Here is a 23,899-nt window from a genome sequence, read left to right on the forward strand (position 1 = left end):
TACCTTTTTAAAGTTTTGAACCTGCTTTGCCTTCCTCCTAATCCTATCCCACAGCAGGAAATGAGTAAGTATATTCTAGTAGGTGCACTGGCGTGTTGCCAGCGCTAGACCCACCACATTTTCGTGAATTGTCAGAGAGCAAGAATGAACAAAGTGTGCAAGGGCTTTCTAATTATTCTATGAGACTTTTCTTGTCTGCTACAGTTTCTGTTTTTACTGTATCCCCTATGTTTCCCTCTCAAATGAGATGGAATAAGGGGTTGCTTAAATTTGCTATGGCTCATTAAAGAAGGATGTTAGAGGAGCAGTCACATTGGACTCATGTTCTTTTCAAACTCCAGTACTTGGTACTCTTAGTGCAAAACAGATGTGAAATCAATGTGACATGCACCTTTGTGTCAGTGCATGGCTGCTCTGCTCTTCCAATTGCTTCTTGCTACCACACATAAGAAATAAGATAAAGTATGACGGATGGCATTTAAAAAATGCAATACACTATGTATTTGAGAAGGAAAACCCTTATTCCTACTGAAGATTTACTGGCTGTTTTGTACTTTTTGGGGGCTTTCTGGCTTTGGCTATTTCCCTGAAGAAGTCAGCAATGGCACCTTAACTTCAGCTTAACAGTCTGTGTTAATAATTGTTTTTAAAATTATGATTTGTATTAAATTGCAAGCAATTTAATTTTAGTTGAATTACCAGCTGATTGAATACCCACAAGAAGTGGATATCAGAATACAGTTTCAGGGGACTTCCCTCCTATGTCAGGATCTTTAATTTTATATCAGCCTAGAAGGGAGACAAACAAGCCTTTGTGAAATGCACCTCAGGAAACATTCCCACCCAAGGGAGACTCAGAAAAGAGTCCAAGTGGTGTGGCTTTCACATGGTATTTTATTTACTTGCCACTTTTAGTTTTTTGTTCATTAAGTTTTTCACTTGTACACTTGACTGTCCCATTAGAGCCTCTGGCTAGATCTGGCCTCTGACTAGATCAAATCTGAGCCATTTTACAGTGTGGCCAGGAATCATTTTCTATTTATCACATTTTTTTTAACCCCTTTTTTTTTCTGCTTCTATCTGCATTTCTCAGAGCAGGGATAAAAATAACTTTTTGAAAAATTTTTCATCTGGTAATTCATCTTTTGTGTTTCCTTTCTAGGCCGAATTCACCAAGCTATGGTAACATCTCTAAACAAAGATAATGAAAGTGTAACTGTTGAATGGATTGAAAATGGAGATACTAAAGGCAAAGAGGTAAACCTAATTATTTTAGAACTTTTCTCTTTAAAAAAATGTGCCATCTGCATGAAGTATGCTTTGGAATTTGCACTGGAAATGGAGAAAATATAAATCTTAATTTACATAACTGTTGCCTTTTTCAACCTAGAAATGAAACTCAAGAGAGTTTTAATATAGGAGGTAATATAAAAGCGTATCTTTATTTGGAGGCCTCCAGGGGCATTTATGGGGAATGACCACAAAAGCCCACCCCTATAAGGGGTGCATACAGTTTTATAGCGTTTGTAAATTAGCATAATTGACAAAAAACACCAATTAGGAGCACAGGTGGTGAGGCAATTCCCCCTGGGTCAAGCCCCTTCTAAGTCTTCCCTTCTTCAGTACTAGCTGTACTTTGTTTATCGTGAAGAGTTCTTCTCAACCTTGGTAGCCAGGAAGAACCAAGATAGAATAGGGGCCTTGTACCCCCCAGGGCTTGGAGCTCTGGAATTTGTTTTCTTTCTGTCTAGGGAAAGGGCATGGAAAATTACTGGGAAAATGAGTCACTAATGCAATAGGTTACAAATATACGTGTAAAGAATACAGAGAATATATAAGGGAAAAAAAGGCAAAAACCAAAATGGCATCAGACGATTCTTTGTTTACAGACTGTTTTAAATGGGAGTTTTTAGGCAAATGCTGGTTTCTGTTGTATTAAATTTTACTTCCTGAGTTCTTTGTTATAGCTTTTATATAGTGCTGTTCATATTTTGATTTTGAAACAGATTACAAAGTCTGAACTTGTTACCCTTTTTTACAAGTTGAAAAATCAAATTTTCAAGAGGGAGAATGACTTGCAATTCAGACAGGAAGCCAGTGGGAACTGGATTAAAAATCCTTTTCTGTTTGTATTATTGAGGGATTAAACTGCTAGTCTGTTTGTTTTAAGCAATAGTTTTCCAGCCCTGCTTTCTTTAAGAAACTGTGTCTGTCTCAGTTATGCTTTGCTGTCCCGTCTTCCTGTAAATTTTGGACCATGTTAGCCAGTTTCAGCTGAGATTTGGAGAAGCAGCTCAGAAATAATTGCATTTCACCAGTTTTGTCAAAACATGGGGAAAAGGAAAAAAAAGGTTGTGAGAATGTCCTGGTGATCTCATCAGCTGAACTCATCTTGCTAGACACAGAATCCATAGAGTAGTGAGGTCTTTGAAAGGTCCAGCCAGAGGAAGTAGCAGTCTATAGAGACCAAAGCTATTTAAGATTTTTAGGAAACCGAGTTTCAATAGATCTGAAGCCAGTTATTTTTAAGTTCCTGTCTTATCCCCCTTACATTTTGCAGCTTTTTGAATGAGGAGCACTTACAAGGAAAAAAATAGCATCATAAATTTGATGTGGCTTCAACTCTGCTTATTATTTCTTGGGTGATTGTAGTTCATCTGTTTCTTTTGCACTGTCTGGGAAATTTCAAATAATTGAGATCTCTTTCTTTTTATGTTACAAAATGTCTTTCATATTCTGCAGTAACTGACAAATTACCACAGTAATACTAGCTACTTCTGTTTTAATTTAATCACTTTACAGAATTATCAATACTTATTGGTATCACATCCCACTCCTAAGAAGAAGGGAACACCCAAGATTCATAGATGCCTGTGGTTGAAAATGTCAAAAGCTAGAAGGGTCTGAAAAAGCTTACAAAGTTTTATTATCAAATCATACACTTGGTGTGGAAATTGGTATAAGTTTTGTCCTTATTTTCTAGTAGTAGGAGAAATAGAAGAAAAGAAGGAATAGAGAGAGAATGAGAGATCAGGTAGGAGAGGAAAGGAGATCACCAGTCCTGGTTCCAGTGTTGATCCAGCTGATGGGGTGTTCAAGGTCCTGGAGGTACCACCCAGGCTTTGTGGGGGTATCTTTTTATAGATAAGTTTTCCCCGCCTTAGGATTAGGTTTCTTGCTCTCCTCGTCAATGAAGTAGCATGCACAGTCTGCTCTTCTAAGCCTTTCTGGAAATGGGTTGGGGGACTATGAGGGTCTTTGGTGGTCTCAATCCTCCTCTATTGGATTGGCCTTCTGCCCACAGTTTATGCCCATTTCTTGACCCCACTTCTGCGCTTGCACTGTCATTGTGAAGTCACCGTGAACCACAACAGGGAAGTGGGCCGCAGAAAGGTGCTGCCCTACCTTTTGTATGGTCTTCCTCTCCAGCCACATCCTGTTCTAACTTGCCCACCTGCTTAGCTATCAGTGTTTGAGACATAGCAGTGCATTAACTCCTTGTTGTCCAGGCTTTGACAATTGGTTATTTTTAATTACTATCTTTTCTGAAGGATCTGTTTTCAACTTACATGAAGACCAAAGCTTACACTGTTTTTAGTGAAAATAAAATAAGATCATTCAGGTTATAAAATTAAAAAATTGTGGGGTAAAAGCACTAAATATATTTATTGTTTATTCTCAAAATATCAGGAGAAATAGAGAGGGTAAATATTGTTCTAAGAATCATAAATGTATTTTATATTCTTTTACACAGATTGACTTGGAGAGCATATTTTCACTTAACCCAGATCTTGCACCTGATGAAGATATTGAACCTAGTCCAGAGACACCATCTACTTCAGCAGCTAAAGTAAACAAAATCATGAAGGTTGGTAATACCTATGCAGCATGTTCATATTAAACTTTCAGTACTCCTACACATGTTGTTATGCTTGAATTTTTAAATCTAACTTTTGTGTCTGTGGAACTACTTGATAAATGTGTTCCTTTCTTTTTCCTATGCTGAATAGGGGTTTCTAACAATTTTATAAGAACAGGTTTGGCAGAAAGGGAGTTGGGGACTAATATTTATATAACTAAATATATCTCAAGGAAAAATATAGAAAATGTTTTGGAGGTTGTTTTGAAACAGTATACATAGTTCAGTCTTCACCCTGGGCTCTTATGGGAAGGACTTGGCAGCAATCACTTCTTTGTATTGATGTCATGTTATTTTTATTTACTGGAAAGAAGCAGAGGTAGGGCTGCAGTTTACATTTTCAATAATAAGGTGATCAAATAACAGATATTTCTTTCTTTTACAGAGTCGACGAACCATGGCACCAATTAAGAATGACATTCCTGCCAGAGATAACAGAGGTAAATGTTATCTCTTTCCCTTTGTCCACGTTTGACACTGGCTAAGCGCCAGGCACCCACAAAAAATCATTTATTCATTCTTCTCTGCTATAGTTGAGCAGAGGAGGGGAAAAAAACAACTAAAGGGGTTCATGAGTTGAGGTAAGGATTGGAAAGAAACACTTTAAGGGCAAAACAGGCTCAAAACTTGAAAGATATAAAGAAAAATTTATTAACAGAATTAAAAGAGGATAATAAGAATTAAAATAAACCTTTAGAACACTTCCCCTCCCCCCAGCCCTTTTTTCCTTCCCACCGACAGCACAGGGAGACAAAACATGGTGTTTTTAGTCAGTTTGTCACTTCTAAAAATCTTTCTTCAGTTCGCTTAGGGAGACGAGTCTCTTCTACTATGCCGTGGGATCCTTCCCATGGGAGACAGTTCTTTGTGAACTTCTCCAATGCCATTCTAATTTTCACAAGTAGCAGTCCTGCCCAAACCTGCTGCAATGTGAGTCCCTTCCACGGGCAAAACAGTCTTCCCACAACTGTTTTTTATGGGTCATTTAGCTCATGGAGTACAGTTTTTAAGGATGAGCTGTTCTAGTATAAAATCAAGGGTCCTCTTCCTCTATCTCTGGAAGCAAGGGTCCTCTTTCTCTCTTCAAGTTTGTCACTAGGTTATAGCTTTTAAGTATCCACATGCTCCAATGTGAGCACCTTTTTCTCATGAGCTGTGGGTAGACTTCTACATCCCCCTATGCACTTCATGAATTAAAGGGAAACAGTTTGTTGTTTTATAGTCCTCACCATGGCTTGTAGATCAGCTCCGATGCCCGGAGCACCTCCTTCCCCCCTCCCTTCTTTTCACTGACCTTAGTGTCACAATATTGTTCTCCTCACATGTCTTCACCTTTTCTTTTTCTCTGTCTTGGGAGAAAATTGGTCTCCATAGGTTTTTTTGTTGTCAAGTTCCCTCACCTGCTGGCCATGTGGTCCCTGATGGCACCATGCAGGCAGTGGCAGCCGCCAGCTCCATTCAGTGCCTTTTTTAATGCGAGGCACTGAAAAAAAAGAAAAGCTACTGCTGCCACTCCTGCCTTTCTGTCTGCAGCATGGCTGGTTAAAACCAGCTAAGCAAGTAAAGTTCATTGCAAGCCATGCTGAGAGAGCAGCAGCCACATGGCACCACCCCAACCATGTCCCCCTGGCTGCGCGATTTCAGCGGCCCCGTCTCGGCCACATGGGTGCTCCCAGCACTGATCCTGGCCATGTGGCTGCTCATGGCACTGGGATGGCCCCCCTGGCTGCGCGATTTCAGCGGCCCCGTCTCGGCCACATGGGTGCTCCCAGCACTGATCCTGGCCATGTGGCTGCTCATGGCACTGGGATGGCCCCCCTGGCGGAATGGCCCTGGCTGAGAAGGGCTCCGGCAGCCATTCAGGGAAGGGGCCTGGCAGCCCCCTTGCCACCCTTCTGAGGGGAGGAAGAAAGAGAGATTGCGTGCTTTTTTTCATTCTTAAATATGTCATCACAGAGGTGTTACAAACTTCTCTAATCAGGACAGCCAATATGTCCATCATCAGAGCTTTCAGGGATTGGCTCTGCTGGACATAAAAGCTTCAAGGAACTTTTCTCTCAGAAGCAGCCTCTGTGTCTTCCTCCGCCCCAGATAAAAGCCAGATTGTGTTAAACTAACAGACCCTTTCAAGGAAGTAAAAAAATATGAGAACATTTTTATCTCCTGCTCATATAACATTTCTTGATAATTCTGCATTTCTAATTCTAACCCTATGGGTGATTTGCAGAAAAAAACTCCACAACTTGTAAAAGTTGTAAAGCCAGTATGATTTATTTCAGTGCCGGACGCATGCAGGATAGCTCCCTCAAAGGACATGTGCACCCCCAAGAATTCCCGAATATATTTTATCCCTTAATTTGTTGCATATGCATAAAGTTTCACGATAGGTTCATGCATATTCATTTCATAGCCCCGTTTCGTATTAAAACTGTCTTATCAGTTTTTATGAGCCTGCGCAGTTCTCCAGTAACGTCACTGTAATGTCCACTGTGCCTGCAACCCAGCTTGAGTTTTCTTTCCAAGGTCGGTGGGACCCCTCCTCATCTCTCTTCAGCTTGGAAGCTTGCATTCCTTTCTAAGTAGCCTTGAATCTCCTCTGTTCTCTCTGCAGGCCTTTTTCGAGCTCAGCAATTTAGCAGACTAAATAAGTTTAGCAGGCTATAGACTAAACAAGCTAAAACAGCACTCTTCAGCTAAATCCAAAATTGGTTTCTACCCCAAGTTAAATTTCTAACCCCCTGCCTCAGGATTATTTCTCACTTTACAGTTAATAGTGAAAAATCTATAAAAATATTTAAATATCACAAGAGGATAAGTGAAAAGTTTGTGTTGTATGAATATAGATGCATCTAATAACAAGAGAAAGAATAATTATTTCTCATTGTTTCTGTGAGAAGCAACCGCTCACTTTAGAAATTTTAAAATGTTTTAAAAATCATTTTAGTGCTTTTCACTGTTCCTCTCCTTAACAGATACTTGTAATTTTCATAGGACAATTATATTAATGACTAATATAATTTTAATTCTGTTTAAAATGTTACTTAAACAGTTATCTAAAGCATGTAGAGTAGTCTTGTGAGGCTTTCAATTGTCTTTCACAAAGTACAGTAACAGGGGAGTAGTGTTAGTCTATCAATATACGAGAATGAGTTCACACATTTATAAGTTCTAACAAGTCTACAGCAAAATTAAGGCACGAGGTAAGAATATAAATAACAGCAGTTTGAATGGGTTGGTTTGTATCTCTGTTATAAGCTCAGTTGAGCTCTACATATTGTACACAGGGAGTTAGGGGCTCCTCTGGTCAGTAGAGCTCAGTAGTGATACATACACATTGACACACACAAACAAACGTTTGTTTTCTCAGGTGAGTCAGCAACCGGATGCACTGAGTTGTGCATCCAGAGCCATGTTTCTGGGCATGCCCAGTCCATGTCTGCACGTAGGGGTATGTGCAGAAGTAGTACACACACACAGGTACTTGTTTATTGGTACAGAATCTTGGAGTACAGAGGTACTTGTAAGCAGCACACACTTGTACACACACATGGAGCTGTGCACGCTCTACTTGCACATGCTAGCACGTGTGCCACAGAGACATTCATGTACAGTCTCTACCAATGCACATGCACTCACAAACACAAGACTTGCTTGTATGTAGAACTTGTGTACATTAACGCAAGTATATGAATCTGTGCACACTAATATGTGTAATGTCATCAACACACATATCTTACACAGGGCTATGCTCACACTTGTAGAGCCTGTGCACACTCACAAACACAGAGCTGTAGACAAACTTAGTCACACCTGAGAGGGGGTAATTTAACACACATGTATATAGTAATGCACATAACACGTGTACACCTTGGTACTTGTGTGTGTGCACCCAGTGTCGTGCACACTGGCGCACACAGGTATTGTATGTGTAGACTTACACACCTTGGTACACATGTCCCCATAGATACACACTGGCATATACGTGTAAAACACTCCCCAGAGCTCTTCTGGAAAGAGAGTAGTAGGACATTTGCACTGCTTGTTACCACCTTGCCACTTCTAGGTAGTATTTTACTCTCTGTGCCTTTGGGGTGGGATCAGACAGTGTTGTTTTAAAAGAAAGGTTAAAGAAAGACTGTGTTGGATTTTTGCTTCCTGCCTCTTACCTTACAATGGCAGGAGGGCACAAAACTGAGCACCTTTTTGTTGTTTCGTCTTTCCTAGAGGCTTAATCGGCACAAAGGGGAGGTCATTTATTTAGATTGTGGAGATTTGGACAAGTACTTCTCTTGCAGAGAACAATTTTAGCATAACAAGTATATAAAAAAAATTTGGCCTATCTCCTTTATAAGGAAAAGAGGTTTCTCTTTTGAAATCAATACCAACTAAAACCAGAGAGAAAAGTACTAAAAAGAGAGAGAACAAGGCATAGACTGGCTGTCCCCTGTTCTCAGAATGATGAAAGAAAATGCTGAGGCACTTTCCAGTAGATGAGACTGAAGGCTTTGAAATGAAGAGGTGCTAAATTTTCAAATTCTCATGTTCCCATGGGATATATTAATATGTCTCATACTGTGCCTCTATTCTTTTAAGGCTAAGTATAGATTTATTGCATCTTCTCTGAAGAGGGCAATACAAAAACCAAACCCAAGTCTCCTTCCCCCAGCTCCTTAAATAAGACGCTATCTTTCCTCTCTTGTTAGGCAAAATTCAAGAGGATTTCTGATATAATGAACAGCATTTAGAAATACAATACAAAAATTCTTATTAAACTAGTTTCTGAATTGCCCAAATTATTCAATACAATCAGGCAGTGTATCAAACTTCCCACACAGAGAGAACAGCTCAGCTCTTTCTGATATCATTAAGATGTCATGTCATTAACAACATTTTTGTGCAAAGTTTCCACAAGGTATTTGGAAACTGCTTTCTCTGGAAGGCTTTGTAAGTTTGTAAATGAAGTAATTTCAAATGCACTAATGAATGCAGAATGTTAGTAGAGGTTTCCTAACTTATCTCATAACTTTAATTTCAATTGGATCTGCATACAAAACTGTCGCTATTGAGTAAGAAAGTGGCACAGACTCTAAGCAGGCTGATTTGCACAACAGCAGATTTAATGTGAAAAACTCTTCTCTTTTTATAGACAGTTCTGATACATTCCACGTGATTGGCTAATTAACAAAAGCACTTTTCTCAGAAACAGTCCTTGAGAGGAACAGAAAAACAGAGTAGGAAAACACCACTTGCAGGTTGTTTATACTAATAAGTTATCATCATTTCTCTACAACTCCCTAAAAAGTCTCGCAAGTCCACTGTGAGAAAACTAATCTCATTTTCTCACTCTCTGACCAGGATGTCACATCCACAGGTCCCCCTTTTTGTTTAAAGATGGAGGCGGTGTTTTTAATCCTCTGCAGGGCCCCTTGCAGGAAGGAGAACGAACACTACTCCAGAGGTTCCTCAATTGGACGCCAATTAAAAATGGTCAGAGAGATTGGATCTTGTGATTCCCTCTTACAAGAAGTGTGCTATCTAATCCTAAATCATTTACTTATTCTAATACAATCTCAATACTGAATCTAATATAGTAACTAATTATTGATTTGTTCAAAACTGACAGTCTTAGCCTGTCAACAGTCCTTTTTCAGAAGCAGGATAAAATGTTCACTCCCCACTCGTGGAGGGGCCATCTGATTGATGGTCATCATCTTGATCATCATTCAGAGGTTGTCTGTTGGCCACATTCGGGTTTTGGTGTTGCAATTTAGGGCAGACACATCTCACAGGTACCCATCATACTCCAGTATCTGTGGAAACACAGGCATACCCTGTGACGGTGTTCACAGGGGTTTTCAGGTAAGGGAAGAGACGAGAATATTGACTCCATGTTCAGAAGGCTTGATTTATTATTTTATGATATATATTACATTAAAACTATACTAAAAAGAATAGAAGGAAAAGTTTCATCTCAGAAGGCTAGCTAAGCTAAGAATAGAAAGGAATGAATAATAAAGGTTTGTGTCTCGGACAGAGTCCAAGCTAACTGGGCTGTGGTTGGCCATTAATTGTAAACATCCAAGATGGGCCAATCACAGATGCACCTGTTGCATTCCACAGCAGCAGATAACCATTGTTTACATTTTGTTGCTGAAGCTTCTCAGCTTCTCAGCAGGAAAAATCCTAATGAAAGGATTTTCATGAAAAGATGTCTGCGACATGTCACCTTTTTTTATTTAGTTGAATTAAAAAGAAAAATGTTTACAATTTTCTCTGCTGGGCTCATGCAGAGGAAAGAACAAACACTTGACAGGTTATCTGTTGCCAATCAAAACCTCAATCAAGTGCTGATGTGGAATGTAACAGGGAAATTCTTCACCTGTAGAACATAAAATTCTATCATATCACTAAAACAATCTTACAATATAAGAAAATGCAAAAACAATGCAAAGAAAATTCAAGTCCAAACAGCTGAGTTTCAGGAAAAGTCCATGGACTGAAGATGTTCCTCTTTGCCATCTCTGAAAGTCCCTTTCGGTCCTGAAACAGGCTTGCAGAATCCTGAAACAACAAATTGCTAAAGAAAAATCCATCAATAGTTATCAAAAATCCATTGACAGTCATCAAACAATTTCAAACAAATTTGAGAAAATTTCTGGAATGTCTTGGTCACAGCCCTTTATTGAACAACTTGGGCTGAAGCTAATTTTTGGCTCTTCAATGCTTTTGAGCTGCTGCCAGCTCTTTCAACCCTTTTTATTTAATTTTTTTTTTTTTTTGAAAGACCAGCAGCAGCAGACAGCCTGAGAGGCCCTGGGGGACCCTGGCCCTCTTGGAAGGATCAGGAACCCCAGACCTGGCCCACAAAACGGTGGCCCAGGACCTGACGGGGGAAGCAAAACCCCCAAGGCCAACAGGAGGCCGGGTGGTGGCCCTGGCCCAGGGAACCAAGCCAAACAGCCCAGGCCCAGCTCGCCAGGTGGGCTCTGCGTTGTCACAACCTGGCACCACACTGCCAATGCAATGGCAGAATGAGCGACCAAACGCTTCCTCCCACCCAAACCACCGACGCATGCCGGCAGTGGGGGAATAGAAGCTGTCCTGAGAATCTCCCTCTCGGGTCTGGGAATGTTTTTTCCCCACAGCAAGCAAGCGATGATGGCTTTCTACTGTTCCCCCTGCCTCTGCAATGCAAATGCAAAAGGTGTTCCTCCCATCTGCCTCCCGGTCTGGGGACCAAAGGCAGAACTTTTGGGAACCACCTCCCCCTCGCTGCTGGGGCGCACGAGGGACGGCAGGCATTTCTGGAACCTCCAAGGGGGAACTGCCAACCAAATGCCCACAAACCCGCCAAAACCGCTGAGTTTGAAAGCAGGCAGCCGGGCTGCGCCCGCACTCAGCTGTCGGGCCACGCCTTCCCCACGGAAGGAGAGGCCGGCGCCCCCTCCCCCTGTCCCAGCTCCTCTCACAAGGGTAGCCCCAGGACAGCCTGAAAAACTCGGGGGGGAAGTCACGCTTGTTGCAGGAAGTGCTGCTGGGGGCGGCAGGACTGCGGGCGGCTCTGAGGGTCCCGCAGGCTCGGCGCTGTTGTCAGCGTCATCCCGAACCGGGATCGGTTTGGCGGAAGGCAGCGAGGCCACCAGGGGGGCGGGTGGGGGCGGTACGGGGTTGGCAGCAGCTTCTGCCCCTGGCTCTGGGATCGGCCGCGGAAGCGCAGTCGCAGAATCCGGCGGAGTCCGCACAGAAGGTGGCGGGACAGCCGAGGGGGGCGGCACCGCTCGCCAGTTGCTGTCGTCACCGAGTGCGTTGCCTAGCAACACAGGCGAAGCCGCGGGAAGCGGTGCTTCTGAGGTCGGCTGCGCAGGCACAGAAACCGGCAGAGCCGCGGGCGGGGCTGCCTGGAGAGGCAGCCGCAGGGCGGGTTGGGGCGGCCCCGCAGGCCCGGAAGGCGGGGCCACGTGCACCGATGCCTCCCGCGGCGCTGAGCGGGGCGGGGTCCACGGGGCTGGCCGGGGCGGTGCCTGCGATGCTGGCCAGGGCAGCGTTGCCCACTCCCATCCCCCCTGAGAGCAACGAGGGGGGGGAAAAAGCGACTCCATCTTAGCACGCTCCAAAAACGCAGAAGATAAAAAAACTTCTTCGGCTGCGGGCAAAACTTCGCGCCCCCCCCCCCCAGTAAAGGTGCAGCAAATCTGTAATACTCAGCACAAGAACCAACAATGTCATGAGCCTCAGTTGGCGTCAAATGAAACTGTTTCTGCAAAGTATGTGCACTTTGATGGAAAAAATCATGCAACGCTTTGGCTTGCGCAATCACATCAGGCTGAGGCGCTACCCATGCAGAATTGCACCTCCTGATGCTGAATGGTTTGGTCAAGAATTTTGACCCCAGATACTTGCAGGTGGGGTGCTGTTGAACCTCCTCTGGGGCCACCTGCAGCCCATAAGAACGCAGAGCAGCAAACAGCTGAGTCCGTATCCTCAGCAACTCATCCTGGGTGGGTGCCGCCACCAGAATGTCATCCATATAATGATAACAACATGCATCAGGAAACTGCTCAAGGACTCCGGACAAGGCCTGAGCCACATACCACTGACAGATAGTCAGGCTATTGCGACAGCCCTGTGGCAAAGCCTTCCATTGATACTTCTGCGCAGGTTTGGCATTTTTGACTGAAGGCACTGTGAAGGCAAACTTTGGCTTATCATCAGGATGCAAAGGAATCGTAAAAAAACAGACCTTCAGATCAATGATCAAGATTTCCCAACCCGCTGGGATCATGGTGGGTGAGGGCATACCAGGCTCCAGGGACGCCATGCTTTCCATCACCACATTAATTTTCTGGAGGTCTTGTAACAACCTCCATTTCCCAGATTTTTTCTTTATCACAAAGACGGGAGTATTCCAGGGACTTGTAGAAGGCTCAATGTGTCCCTGCTGCAGTTGTTCCTAAACCAATTCACGAAGGGCGACCAGTTTCTCTTCTGTCAAGGGCCACTGATAAACCCAAATGGGTTTGTCCACCAGCCACCATAAAGGAAGCAGAGGATATCTTTCACCCTTCAACACAGTGGTCCCAATTAAAAATCTGTCCCAATTAGCACCCCCCAGGCAGCCAATACATCCTGCCCCCATAGATTGATTTGGATTGGAATGACATAGGGTCAAACTGCAACCTTCTGCCCATTTGCGTTGCTGATGAGCACGAACCGTTGGCTCATCATGGTATGTGCCGGACCCCCCACCCCTACAACGGGCAATCCCACGGGAGCCAAAGGCCACGCAGGAGGCCACGCAGAGAGGGAGATGACTTTCACGTCCGCCCAGGTATCAATCAAACTTTGAAGCTCAATCATCAGCGGGTGGGCACCCACTAGGGTCAGGGTACACACCATCTGGGGTCACTGAGCAAAAATGTTTGCAGACCAGAGGGTTTGTGGCCGTCCCATGGATCCGAAGCCACCACTCCCATGAGTCTGCAAGTCAGTCCTGGGGACACATGATTGAAAAAGCACAAGTTGAGCAATCCGAGTCCCTGCTGGACTGGTGGGGGGGGTGGGGGTTGAGGGCATGAAAACTGTGGCAAAAAATCAGACCTGAAAAGTCAGAGTCAATAACTCTTGGGTGAACATAGATTCCTTGGTGGGTGACACTAGATTTCCCCACAAGCAGTGCGCCCAGTCCCTGTCCCAAAGGTCCAAGCACATCCAAAGGAACCTTATGTTCACAACAGGATTCTAAGATGGCTGCGCCAGCAGTACATACATCCATGCTGGCAGAGCCATGGGTGATGCCTCTGAGCTGGCTGGGCAAACCTGACCTGGCGCCGTGCTCTGAGGAATCACTTGTGTCAGGCGCAATTCCCCTGTGCGCTCTTAGGCCCGTTTCCCAGGCCTGCCAAAGGCTGGCCACTAGCATGAAATTTAGCCTTGCATTGGTGTGCATAATGACCTGCACTTAGGCATCTAGCACACAAGAAGGAGGCACCCATCCCCGTTGGTTTGGGTGTTCCCTGCTTTTTCTTGCCCTTATTTTTGTTCCTCTTCTGTTGTCCGCCCCCTAAGGGTACCTGGCCTGGCCATGTAACAACTGCCAGAGCAGATACCCTATGGTCTACAGCACCTGTCTTGGCACATGCATCAACCATGTCTGCCACCAACGGGTCACTTGGAAGAGCATCTATGATCTTCCAGCACTCATTGTTTGAGTTAAACGGAGCTAACTGCTTGCATAGAATTTGCCTTATGGCGTCCACCTCAACCTGTTTCTCCAGGGCAGCTGCAAGCTTCTCGGCAAATGGCAAAAAAAGGCTCACCTGCCTCTTGAACTCTCTTGAACTATCATTGTAAATTGTGGCCTGGGGGAGGCCGTCTCAATAGTCTTTAACAATGCATTAAATCCTACCCTTTGACACTGCTCAAGAACAGCAGAGTCCCAGGTAGCCTGAAAATTAGGATTCTAAAAGGCCTGCTCTCCGAGGAGAGTATCCACCCCCATGCCATACCTAGGGTCACCCTGAGGCAGAAGCCTGTTGCTTGCTGCAACCTTTGCAGCAGCCTGCATGCAGTACTTCAAAAAAACCTCATATTGCACAGGCTGGAACAGTGCCTGAGCAATATGTCTAATATCAAATGGAGCAAGCAGGTCCAAGTTTATCACTCTGAGAGCCTGCATGACTTGCACAGAGCCAAGGCCATGTTTCGCAGCCTTGTCTCTCAAATCCTGGGTCACCCGCCAGACAATCACAACACACCTGTCGGCGTGTCCTGAATTTGGGACAGGCTTATACACAGGAAGAGCTTGCACCTGGCCCTGAGGCAGAACATGGTCCTCCTGAACCACCCGTGCTCCTCCTTCAGATGCTGGACAAGCTATATGACCGACACCTGTGGCTCCTCCCCCTGAGGCAAGTGTGGTGTACACCGTGGCCTTCCCGCCCTGTCCAACAGATCCCCATTCCCAGCTTCTGAAGCTCACATCTTAACTGCGTCCCAAGAGCTGCGGGGATTCTGGGGGTGTACGGTCACCCGACAGGGAGGCGAAGTCCAGAGGTTACTCGCGGACAATGATTCCACCTGTCAGTGCCAGCGGTCTACCACCAGGGCACGCCCTCACCAGGAGACTGGCTGTTGGCAGTCGTCGCTGTCCGTGTCCCCATCTAGGGATGGGGAGGACGGCCAGTGGGTAGCAGGGGGTGGTGGGTTGGCTAAAGGGTTTGGACTTAAGAGGCTGACCACAGGCTGTGAGACCGAAGGGCTAGTTACAAGTCCAGATGCAGGGGGGCCAGCTGCTGGCTGTGTCGGTGCTGGGGGCCCAGCCACGGATGGCGTGGCTGGAGGCGGGGCAGTGGGCAGTGCTGCCGTGGCTGGTGGCACTTTCGCCACCCCTACAGGCTGCACTGGCAGAGGTGTAAAAGACATTAAGTCAACCAAGCCAGCTGCCGTGCTGGGAGGAGGAGGGGGCAGTTGCTCCACAACCAAAGGCAGGGGAACGAAAGGAGACACAGCTCCTGCAGTGTGATTTACTATTTGGAGAGACGGTACTGCAGTGGTGGTCACAGTTGCTGTCATCTGCCCAGGTGCCATGGAAAAGGAGGGGGAAACCGGCCGGGGGTGTGACGTCAGCTGGAGCAAACTCTCCAGCAGGCATCGACGATGGACATGGCCAGAACAGCTGCGCAGGCTCCGTGGTTAACGACAAGGAAGCTGATGGAGTGACCAGTGTTGTCGTGGCGACCGTCGATGCTGGAGCCAACTCCACCCTCACCCACTTTGCGGGGGGGGGGGATCTTGAGCCGGGAACTGCACCTCCTGCCGGCTGTGAGAGAGTCGGTCCCCGGTGTGCAGGTGGGGGAAGGGCGGGGCTGACCACCGCAGCGACCTGCCAGCCGCTCTTTGCAGGAAAGTGGAGAACCAACCCACAGGCGACGGAGGGGCCGAAAGCAGCGCAGGAGGAGAAGTGCCGTCTCCCAGTCGCGGCCGAGATGTGGCTATCACTCTCGGCGGCAGTGATGTTGCAGAAAGACAAGATGGTGACCTCTCAAAGACGTAGGGACCAGGACTTGTTGGTGGAACACAATCTCCAGATGAGATATGGGTTCTGCGGAGAGTCCCCACGCCTCCCGCCAGTCCGTGCAGAGCCGGAGAGAAGCTTGCAGCCGGAGAGAAGGTGGCAGCTGCCCAGTCTGACGACCTTCCCCCCGGGGTGCCGGTACCATCCCCGCCCTCCGAACTCCCCCTCTCCGATGCACTATCCAGTGCTGGGATGGCACAGAACAGAAGTTTCCACACAGCCATAAGTCGAGGCACGGTGAAGTGCCCTCCAGAAAACTTCTCTGCAAGCCTGTGGCCCAATGCCTCCCACAGGATCAGACTAAAAGCAGCGTCCAGATCCACCAGGAAATCATAAGACTTGGCCCATGTCCCCTAAAGGAAATCAGGTCCCTCCACATGGAAAAAAAGTCTTTTCTTCTTTAAAAGCATTGTTTCCCATCGCGGAAACACTGGCACCCAACCCCAGCAAAGCACAGACTGTCCACTGCGCTGGGGGATTCATCCCTGCCTGCTGGTCTAAGCTACCAGGGCAAAACCATGGACCTAGTCCCTTTCAGAAGGATGCGGGGAAAGGTCGTTACCTCTCTGGGGAAGCAGAGGGTGGCCAGATGCAGGCAGGCTGCACAGGCGCTGCGGGATGCCGGCGGAGGTCTGGCAGGGGTCCCGGCGGAGGTTTCAGGTGTCTCCGTCCGTCCTGTGATCCATGAGGGGCCAATTGGTGCAATACACGTTGTTGGTCACCAGATGTCGATATCGAGTAAGAAAGCGGCACAGACTCCAAGCAGGCTGATTTGCACAACAGCAGATTTAATGTGAAAAACTCTTCTCTTTTTATAGACAGTTCTGATACATTCCACGTGATTGGCTAATTAACAAAAGCACTTTTCTCAGAAACAGTCCTTGAGAAGAACAGAAAAACAGAGTAGGAAAACACCACTTGCAGGTTGCTTATACTAATAAGTTATCATCATTTCTCTACAACTCCCTAAAAAGTCTCGCAAGTCTGCTGTGAGAAAACTAATCTCATTTTCTCACTCTCTGACCAGGCTGTCACATCCACACAAAACCTATTAGTAATGCACAACATCTAAATATGTGACAGTGAATAAGAAATGCCTATAAGTATACTGTTCAAAGAGTAAATAAATAGGTTATGGTATTCTCCACCCTTTACACAGCTACACTATTGTGTTTTGTCAAGGGATACTTCTTACCTTTTAACTAAAAGGGGGGGATACTTGAGATCCCTATCATTGTGGAGGGCGGCTCACAGTTAATTCTAACTACAGGTTCTCCTGACAGACCCTGTCTCCCTGATTAGTTAAAAGGAGAGAGAAAGAAAGAAAAGAGAGAAAAAAGAAAGAAGAAGCTTTGCCTTCTTCTTGGAAAATAAAAGCAAATCATTAGCTTATATTCTCAGAACATCAGTGGAAGCAGCTGCTGAGCTGCTCCCGTGGTGCTCTCGTGTTCACGCGGTTCCACGCTGTTGAACATTGCAGGGGAGTCTCCACAGCCTGATGCCCTGCATTAGCCCTTCCGGGCACAACTGCCCCCGGCATCCCTGACTCGCTGCAGGCAGCTCCATACAGGTGAGCCCACAATGCCCGGGTCACCCCCCCAAGAGGCACCTACTGCTTGTCGTGCCAGACGCGATTGCACCCTGCATCCTAAGCCGCCACTCCCTCCCCGTTGAACTGGCACTGCGCCTTCGCGCGTCCCTGCTCCGTGTCTGCTCTGCCCCACAGTGGTGTGTTGCAGAGAAGCCCCTGTACAGCCAGGAGTTTTGAACTCTCAGTAGTCTTCATGCAGAACACGTCACGACACCCTCGCCATGCTAGTGATCACTGTGGTCCGCAAGGTCCTCACACAACTGAGCCCGCCCCCGACCCTCAGCAGCACCGCGCACATAGCGCATCCAAATCTCTCGGTCCACGAGAGTGTGGCCCCCACTGCCGGCAGCCCACACCGGCAGACTAGAGGGTCCAGGCTCCAGGGCCTCCAACCACCGCGGTCACCCCTGTCGGGTTGGCACCATTGAAAACCACCGCGTCGGACTCCCCTGGCCTGCTACTGCCCATGCGGGCCCGCGCGGTCCCTGGCTTGGTAACCCCATGCATTCAGTGAAAGTTGTTCCAGTCGCAGCCGGCAGCCCTCTTGCTGCCCATGGCCCTCCGTCGCCTCTGGGTGCCATCACCCATGTAGTGTCTCGATCTCACTGCTCCACAGGGGAGCCATGGTGGACCCTGCACCTCGGCCTGGGGACACCCACATCCTGGCAGGTCTCCAATCGCCAGCAGCGCCACATGTAATCTCTGCACTATGGCCCCACTGGCCTTCCCCCATCCTCACAGGGTTGGCACGTACTGTAAACCTGCAGTGCTGAGCTCGGCTGCGAACACCACTCCAGGGAGATGGCCCCTGGACTCCTCCCTGCCAGCGGGTCAGGAGAACCACCATAGCGGCCCCGCAAAACCCCGCTTGCCCTCTCCCGCAGTCCCAACCTGGGGAACCCCATGCACTTGGCTTGTCCCGAGCGATGGCCCTGCTGGCGCCGGCCACCACTTAGTCACCATGGGCAGGTGTGTGTTTTGGCTGATAAGCTCTGGAAGTTATTGCGCTGCTAGCGCACCAGAAGCTCACTGCACTCAATGCACCGCTGCTCCATGTGGGGTAGCCATGCAGTCCTTCCCCTCCCCGCTACCCATGGGCTGGGAAAGTTACCTCAACTACCTATCCCAAGATGAGCACCATTTCTACTGAATGGTGACTTTCGCTATCACTTTAACATTGTTGCTCTCAACTTGGCAACCTCCAAGTGCTCTTGAGCTCTTACAAATCTTTCAATCTCACACATCCCGCCAGGCTAGGGGTCCCTGCTTTTGTCTTTTATGCATCCCGCCTGCCACGTTTCTGCCCTTCTTCCATGCCTGTCTAGCAGACAACAGGGGCCCCCCCTTCTTCTCTTACGTGTCCCACCCTGCTTCCAACCGTCCATTATCCTGAAGCTTCAAACGATCAGGACGGAACCGTATATTACTAATGCATCGCTCACGTTCATATACTGGAATTACAGAACTATATTCTGGTCAAAATAATTATGAGAATCTTTTACCCTAAGCACACTCCCAAAACTACCTCACTCACACTTCAGGCATACACACACTTATACTCACAATCTTCTAGATCCTTCTCTTTCTTCTTTTTCGTTATATAGTCCTTTCCTGTCTCTGATGGTCCCAAGAGAAGTCATTCAATCTGCTAAAATCAGCAGGGGCACCATTAGTCCGAAATCTCCTGGGCCATGTGAGAAGAAGCTTTATATCCCGGACGAGGCCCCATTCTTTAAGAAATGACCACTCACTTTTAACATTTTAAACATTTATTAAACCTTAACAAAAATACAACAAAAGGACTACATAAGGAAAAATTTCAGGGCTGGGAACTGCCCTTGTAGCTGCCTACCACATGGCTGGCTCCTCTTCAAGATGGATGCTCAGTCTTTTATACTCCTGGGGGTTGCATCAGCCAACCCTGGCCCCTCCCAAAGTCTGTCAGTCAACTCTTCTTTGCCATTTATTGATGGAGACTGCTTCCTTGTAACTTGATTAGAGGGTCAGGTGTCGTCATGCTGCACCCCCCTAGCAACAAGCTTTTCCATTCCAAACTGCCCCATGTAAGGGGCACATGTGCATGCCTTCTTTCTACCTGTCCTAGACAACCCAGGCTGTCTGATGGCAACAATACGGGAGGGGGGGGGGATTATGGCTTATTGGTGAGAACAGAGGACATCTAAACTACAATAACATAATTATACATCAGTAAAGCTTCTTTTAATATTCATACAATATTCATCCCTTAATTGCGAGAGCCAATAATCTCATTATCTATCTATAACAGTTTCCATTTTCTCTCTTGCATTAAAGTTAGCTTGTACTGATGATGGTAATGATTCTTTTTCCAAATGTTAATCTACCGTCATTAACTCAGGCTAGATTCCATTACATCTGTTTAAGCTTGTAAAACAAGTGGTTTTGTACATCTTTTTATGTGTTCAGACTCCTCTGGTGGATGATTGGGATCACTTTCTGCCATTTGCCTCTGGGGGTGTTAAATCAGAAATCTCATGAAAAGGGGAATTTTTTTCAAACGAGTATGGTTTAAATTTGAGATATCTTCTTGGTGGGTTTTCCTCACATACGTATATGTCATCATTTGTAGTAAACGGTCTGTTTTGTATGGAATAACCTTGTAGCTTATATTTTAATAGGTCCTGTGTCGCCGCAGGCCCCCAGCTGGGTAATAATTAGCATTGACTCCATGATTGCAGAAGGTTGATCAATTGCTTTATTATAGCATACTATATTATACTATACTACACTATACTATACTATACTTATTAAGAAGCTTGTAACCCTTACAGACAGTCCAATACAGCTTTGATCTAATTGGTCAATCCATCCAAACACCATCCAGTGTCCAATTAAGAAATCACCCTTTGGTAAACAAATCTCCATAATGCATTCCACATGTGCACAACAACAGGTGCAGCAAGCGGAGATAAGACTTGTTTCTCATTTTTTTCCTCTGATCTTCTCACAGCCTTCCCCAGGAAAATGTCTGGGAAAGTTTGTGCCTGCTCTCTGTGGCCAGAGAGCTGCTGCCACAGTCCTGTGCATCTTACTATTCACAGTTGGACTAAGTATTTGTTCTTTGTTGGCCTTATAATTAAACTTTTCTCAGCACACTGTCGTGTTTAGTGTAGTTAATTCATGCTATAAGCTAGATCTCCTATCATATTTGGGATGATCTGGAGATTTGTTTTCTCTATCCCATTTGATGCCTGTTTCCATAGTTTTCTCCATTTTGCAGTGTGCTGGTCTTCATTTGGAATGTCATCTCCAGGCTACTAATCAAAAGTGTTACCTTCACTTTTGTACTCTTCTGGCAGATCTTGTTAGGAACATGTATAGGAAAATGGCCATCTGAAGCAGAACTGCTTGAAGCAACTCTGAAAAACAAAACATTCAGCTCTACCAAAGAGGCTTGCATGCATGCCACTCTCACCTCATTCACTGGGAACAGACATCACTCTGCATCTTCAGAAATTAGAGTCCATTATCACATATCATAGAATCAATAAGTTTAGCTTTCCAGAATAGTGTCAAAAAGGCTTGTTTATTCCACTTATAGATTAAACTGTGCTTTGCTGCCTTTCATTTCTATCACTCTATTCATCCACATGTTGTAGGTTCAATGGGGTGGGACCGTTTTGTAACAGCTAGAGAATGTGAAACTGAGTCCTTTTTTTACTGGGTTTTTGTGCATAATTACAATATAAATAAAATTTCAGTGCTTTAAACTTCAAAACTGCATCTCTCCAAGTACATAATAAATTTTATGCACCTAATACGTTCTATTAATTATGTAGGGGAGTGTTTAAAAATATGCACATGCAGAATTGGTACTTATTAATTATGTTGTATTGGTGTATAACACTAGGATAAAAGAAGATGCATACTGAATGTCTTTATTAATAGATTTTTTACATGTATGGCTCCCCCCTTCCCTCCTCTCAATAATTTTTTGTGTCTTGAAAGGGGCCTCTTTTTATCCTGTCATAAAGCATTGCACTATCGGATAGAAATGTTACTCTTCCATATCTAGATGAGCTTTGTGCTTTTCATTTGCAGTGGTTGGTTCTGCACACACACGACCTACTCAGCTTCCTGAACAGTCTTCCTCCTCACAACAGAATGGTAGTTTTTCAGATATATCTCCAGTTCAAGCTGCAAAAAAGGAATTCGGACCCCCTTGTATGTAAACCATGTATCAAGGATTCATTCTGGGCAGGCATTACATGTACATTTTTTTCAATTATGTTGTTGTCCATAAATGACAAATGTTCTCTATATGCAGTTGCCTGTAGGCTTCCTCAAGAAGCTTTTTCAGAGTTCTGTGGCTAAAGAAATGTTCACTTTTGTCATAGCTGTTCTTTGTGTCAAATTTATTTTTCATTTATCTCTTTTTAACTATGACAGTGGGGTTTTTTTCATTTACCTGGGCTTTCTTTTAATTCACACCAAGAGATCACATGTATCCAAATATCATCACATCCAAATATTTTTTGAGGGTCGTTGCTCTGTTTTTGGTTCTGTAATGATTGTCCCATTAGTATGGCTTTTTTGCATTCATTTATTATATACATTTTAGAAATTAAATTGCTGTAATTATTTTGTCCTAATACTGATATGCTTGAAAAGATACTTGATATAAATGAATTAATTTTAATTATTCATAAATAATAAAATTGAAATATTATGGTATAAATACTAAATTCATGCAACATTAAAAATATTTTTCAATTATATTTTCTTTAAGCACGTAGAAAGTCCAATTGTGTAAAAGAGGTTGAAAAACTGCAAGAGAAACGTGAAAAAAGAAGATTACAGCAGCAGGAACTTAGAGAAAAAAGAGCTCAGGTTAGTATTTTTAGCTCAGATGGAAAATGTATATCAGGAAAAGAAGTTGCTTGCAAAATTATGTGCTTTTTTCAGTCTTCAACAATTTTTATGAACTATAATGATCTTGAATTTAAATGCTTTCATCCTGTATGTGGTTTCAATAAGTATTTTGGTACATGGTTGCATTGCTTTGATAACTATTTATTTAGTCGGTTTTCCCTCTCTTTTCTTTCCTACAGAAATAATTGCTTACAATTTCTTAGCATTCTGTGTTTTATTTAAAAATGAGGTCCTGATGACAGCTATTGCTTAAGGAAAGTATATTAATGAAAATAATCAAATATTTGGCATTTAGATAGGGCTGTTATTCTACAGGAGACATTAATAGAATCATAGAATGGTTAAGGTTAGAAAAGGCCTTTAAGATCGCCAAGTCTAACCATCAACCTAGCACCACTGTGTTCACCACTAAACCATGCCCCCAAGTGCCACATCCACATGTTTTTTGAACACTTCCAGAGATGGTGATTCTAACACTTCCCTGGGCAGCATGTTCCAATGCTTGACAACCCTTTCTGTGAAACAAATGTTTTGAGGCCATGTCCTCTTGTCTTGTCACTTGTTACTTGGGAGAAGAGGCCAATGCCCACCTCACCACAACCTCCTGTCAGGGAGTTGTAGAGAGCAATAAAGTCCCTTGAGCCTTCTTTTCTCCACACTGAGCTCCCCCCCAGCTCCCTCATCTGCTCCATATCAGGCTTTTGCTCTAGACCCTTCCCCATCTCTATTGCCTTTCTCTGGACACACTCCAGCACCTCAATGTCTTTCTTGTTGTGAGTGACCCGAAACTGAACACAGGATTCCAAGTGCAGCCTCACCAGTGCCAAGTACAGGGGGATGGTCACTGCCCTGGTCCTCTTGGCCACACTATTGCTGAGACAAGCCAGGATGCCATTGGCCTTCTTGGCCACCTGGGCACATGCTGGCTTATGTTCAGTTGCTGTTGACCAGCACCCCCAGGTCCTTTTCACAGAATGGGTAAGGTTGGAAGGGACCGCAATGGGGTCTTCTGGTTCAACCTCCCTGATCAAACAGGGTTATCCCAGAGCACATTACACAGGATTGCATTCAGGTGGTTCTTGAATATTTCCAGTGAGGGAGACTCCACAACCGCTCTGGGCAATCTGTTCCTGTGCATGGTCACCTGCACAGTAAAGAAGTTCTTCCTCATGTTCAGATGGAACTTCCTGGGCATCAGTTTCTGCCCATTGTGTCTTGTCCTATTGTTTGGCACCACCAAGAAGAGCCTGACTCCAGCCTCTTGGCACCCACCCTTTAGATATTTATATACATTGATGAGGTCCCCTCTCAGTCATCTCTTTTTGAGGCTGAACAGGCCCTACTGTCTCAGCCTCTCATCGTAAAAGAGATTATCCAGACCCGTGATCAACTTAGTTCTCTGCTG

At 45.2% G+C, this 23,899-nt stretch overlaps 1 protein-coding gene across 2 annotated transcripts in view; it reads left to right on the forward strand.

Annotated features, from left to right (window-relative positions):
• The window catches only part of LOC129133654 (kinesin-like protein KIF2A), a 165,197-nt gene that overhangs the window by 65,631 nt on the left and 75,667 nt on the right, over window positions 1–23,899 (forward strand). For both annotated transcript variants that reach the window (XM_054653280.1, XM_054653281.1), the window contains exons 2-6: window positions 1,163–1,257; window positions 3,755–3,868; window positions 4,305–4,359; window positions 21,664–21,786; window positions 22,352–22,452. In XM_054653280.1, coding sequence (XP_054509255.1) covers window positions 1,163–1,257; window positions 3,755–3,868; window positions 4,305–4,359; window positions 21,664–21,786; window positions 22,352–22,452 — 488 coding nt within the window. The remainder of the gene's footprint in view (window positions 1–1,162; window positions 1,258–3,754; window positions 3,869–4,304; window positions 4,360–21,663; window positions 21,787–22,351; window positions 22,453–23,899) is intronic.

This window comes from Agelaius phoeniceus, chromosome W (assembly GCF_051311805.1).
Source record: "Agelaius phoeniceus isolate bAgePho1 chromosome W, bAgePho1.hap1, whole genome shotgun sequence".
NCBI lineage: Eukaryota > Metazoa > Chordata > Aves > Passeriformes > Icteridae > Agelaius > Agelaius phoeniceus.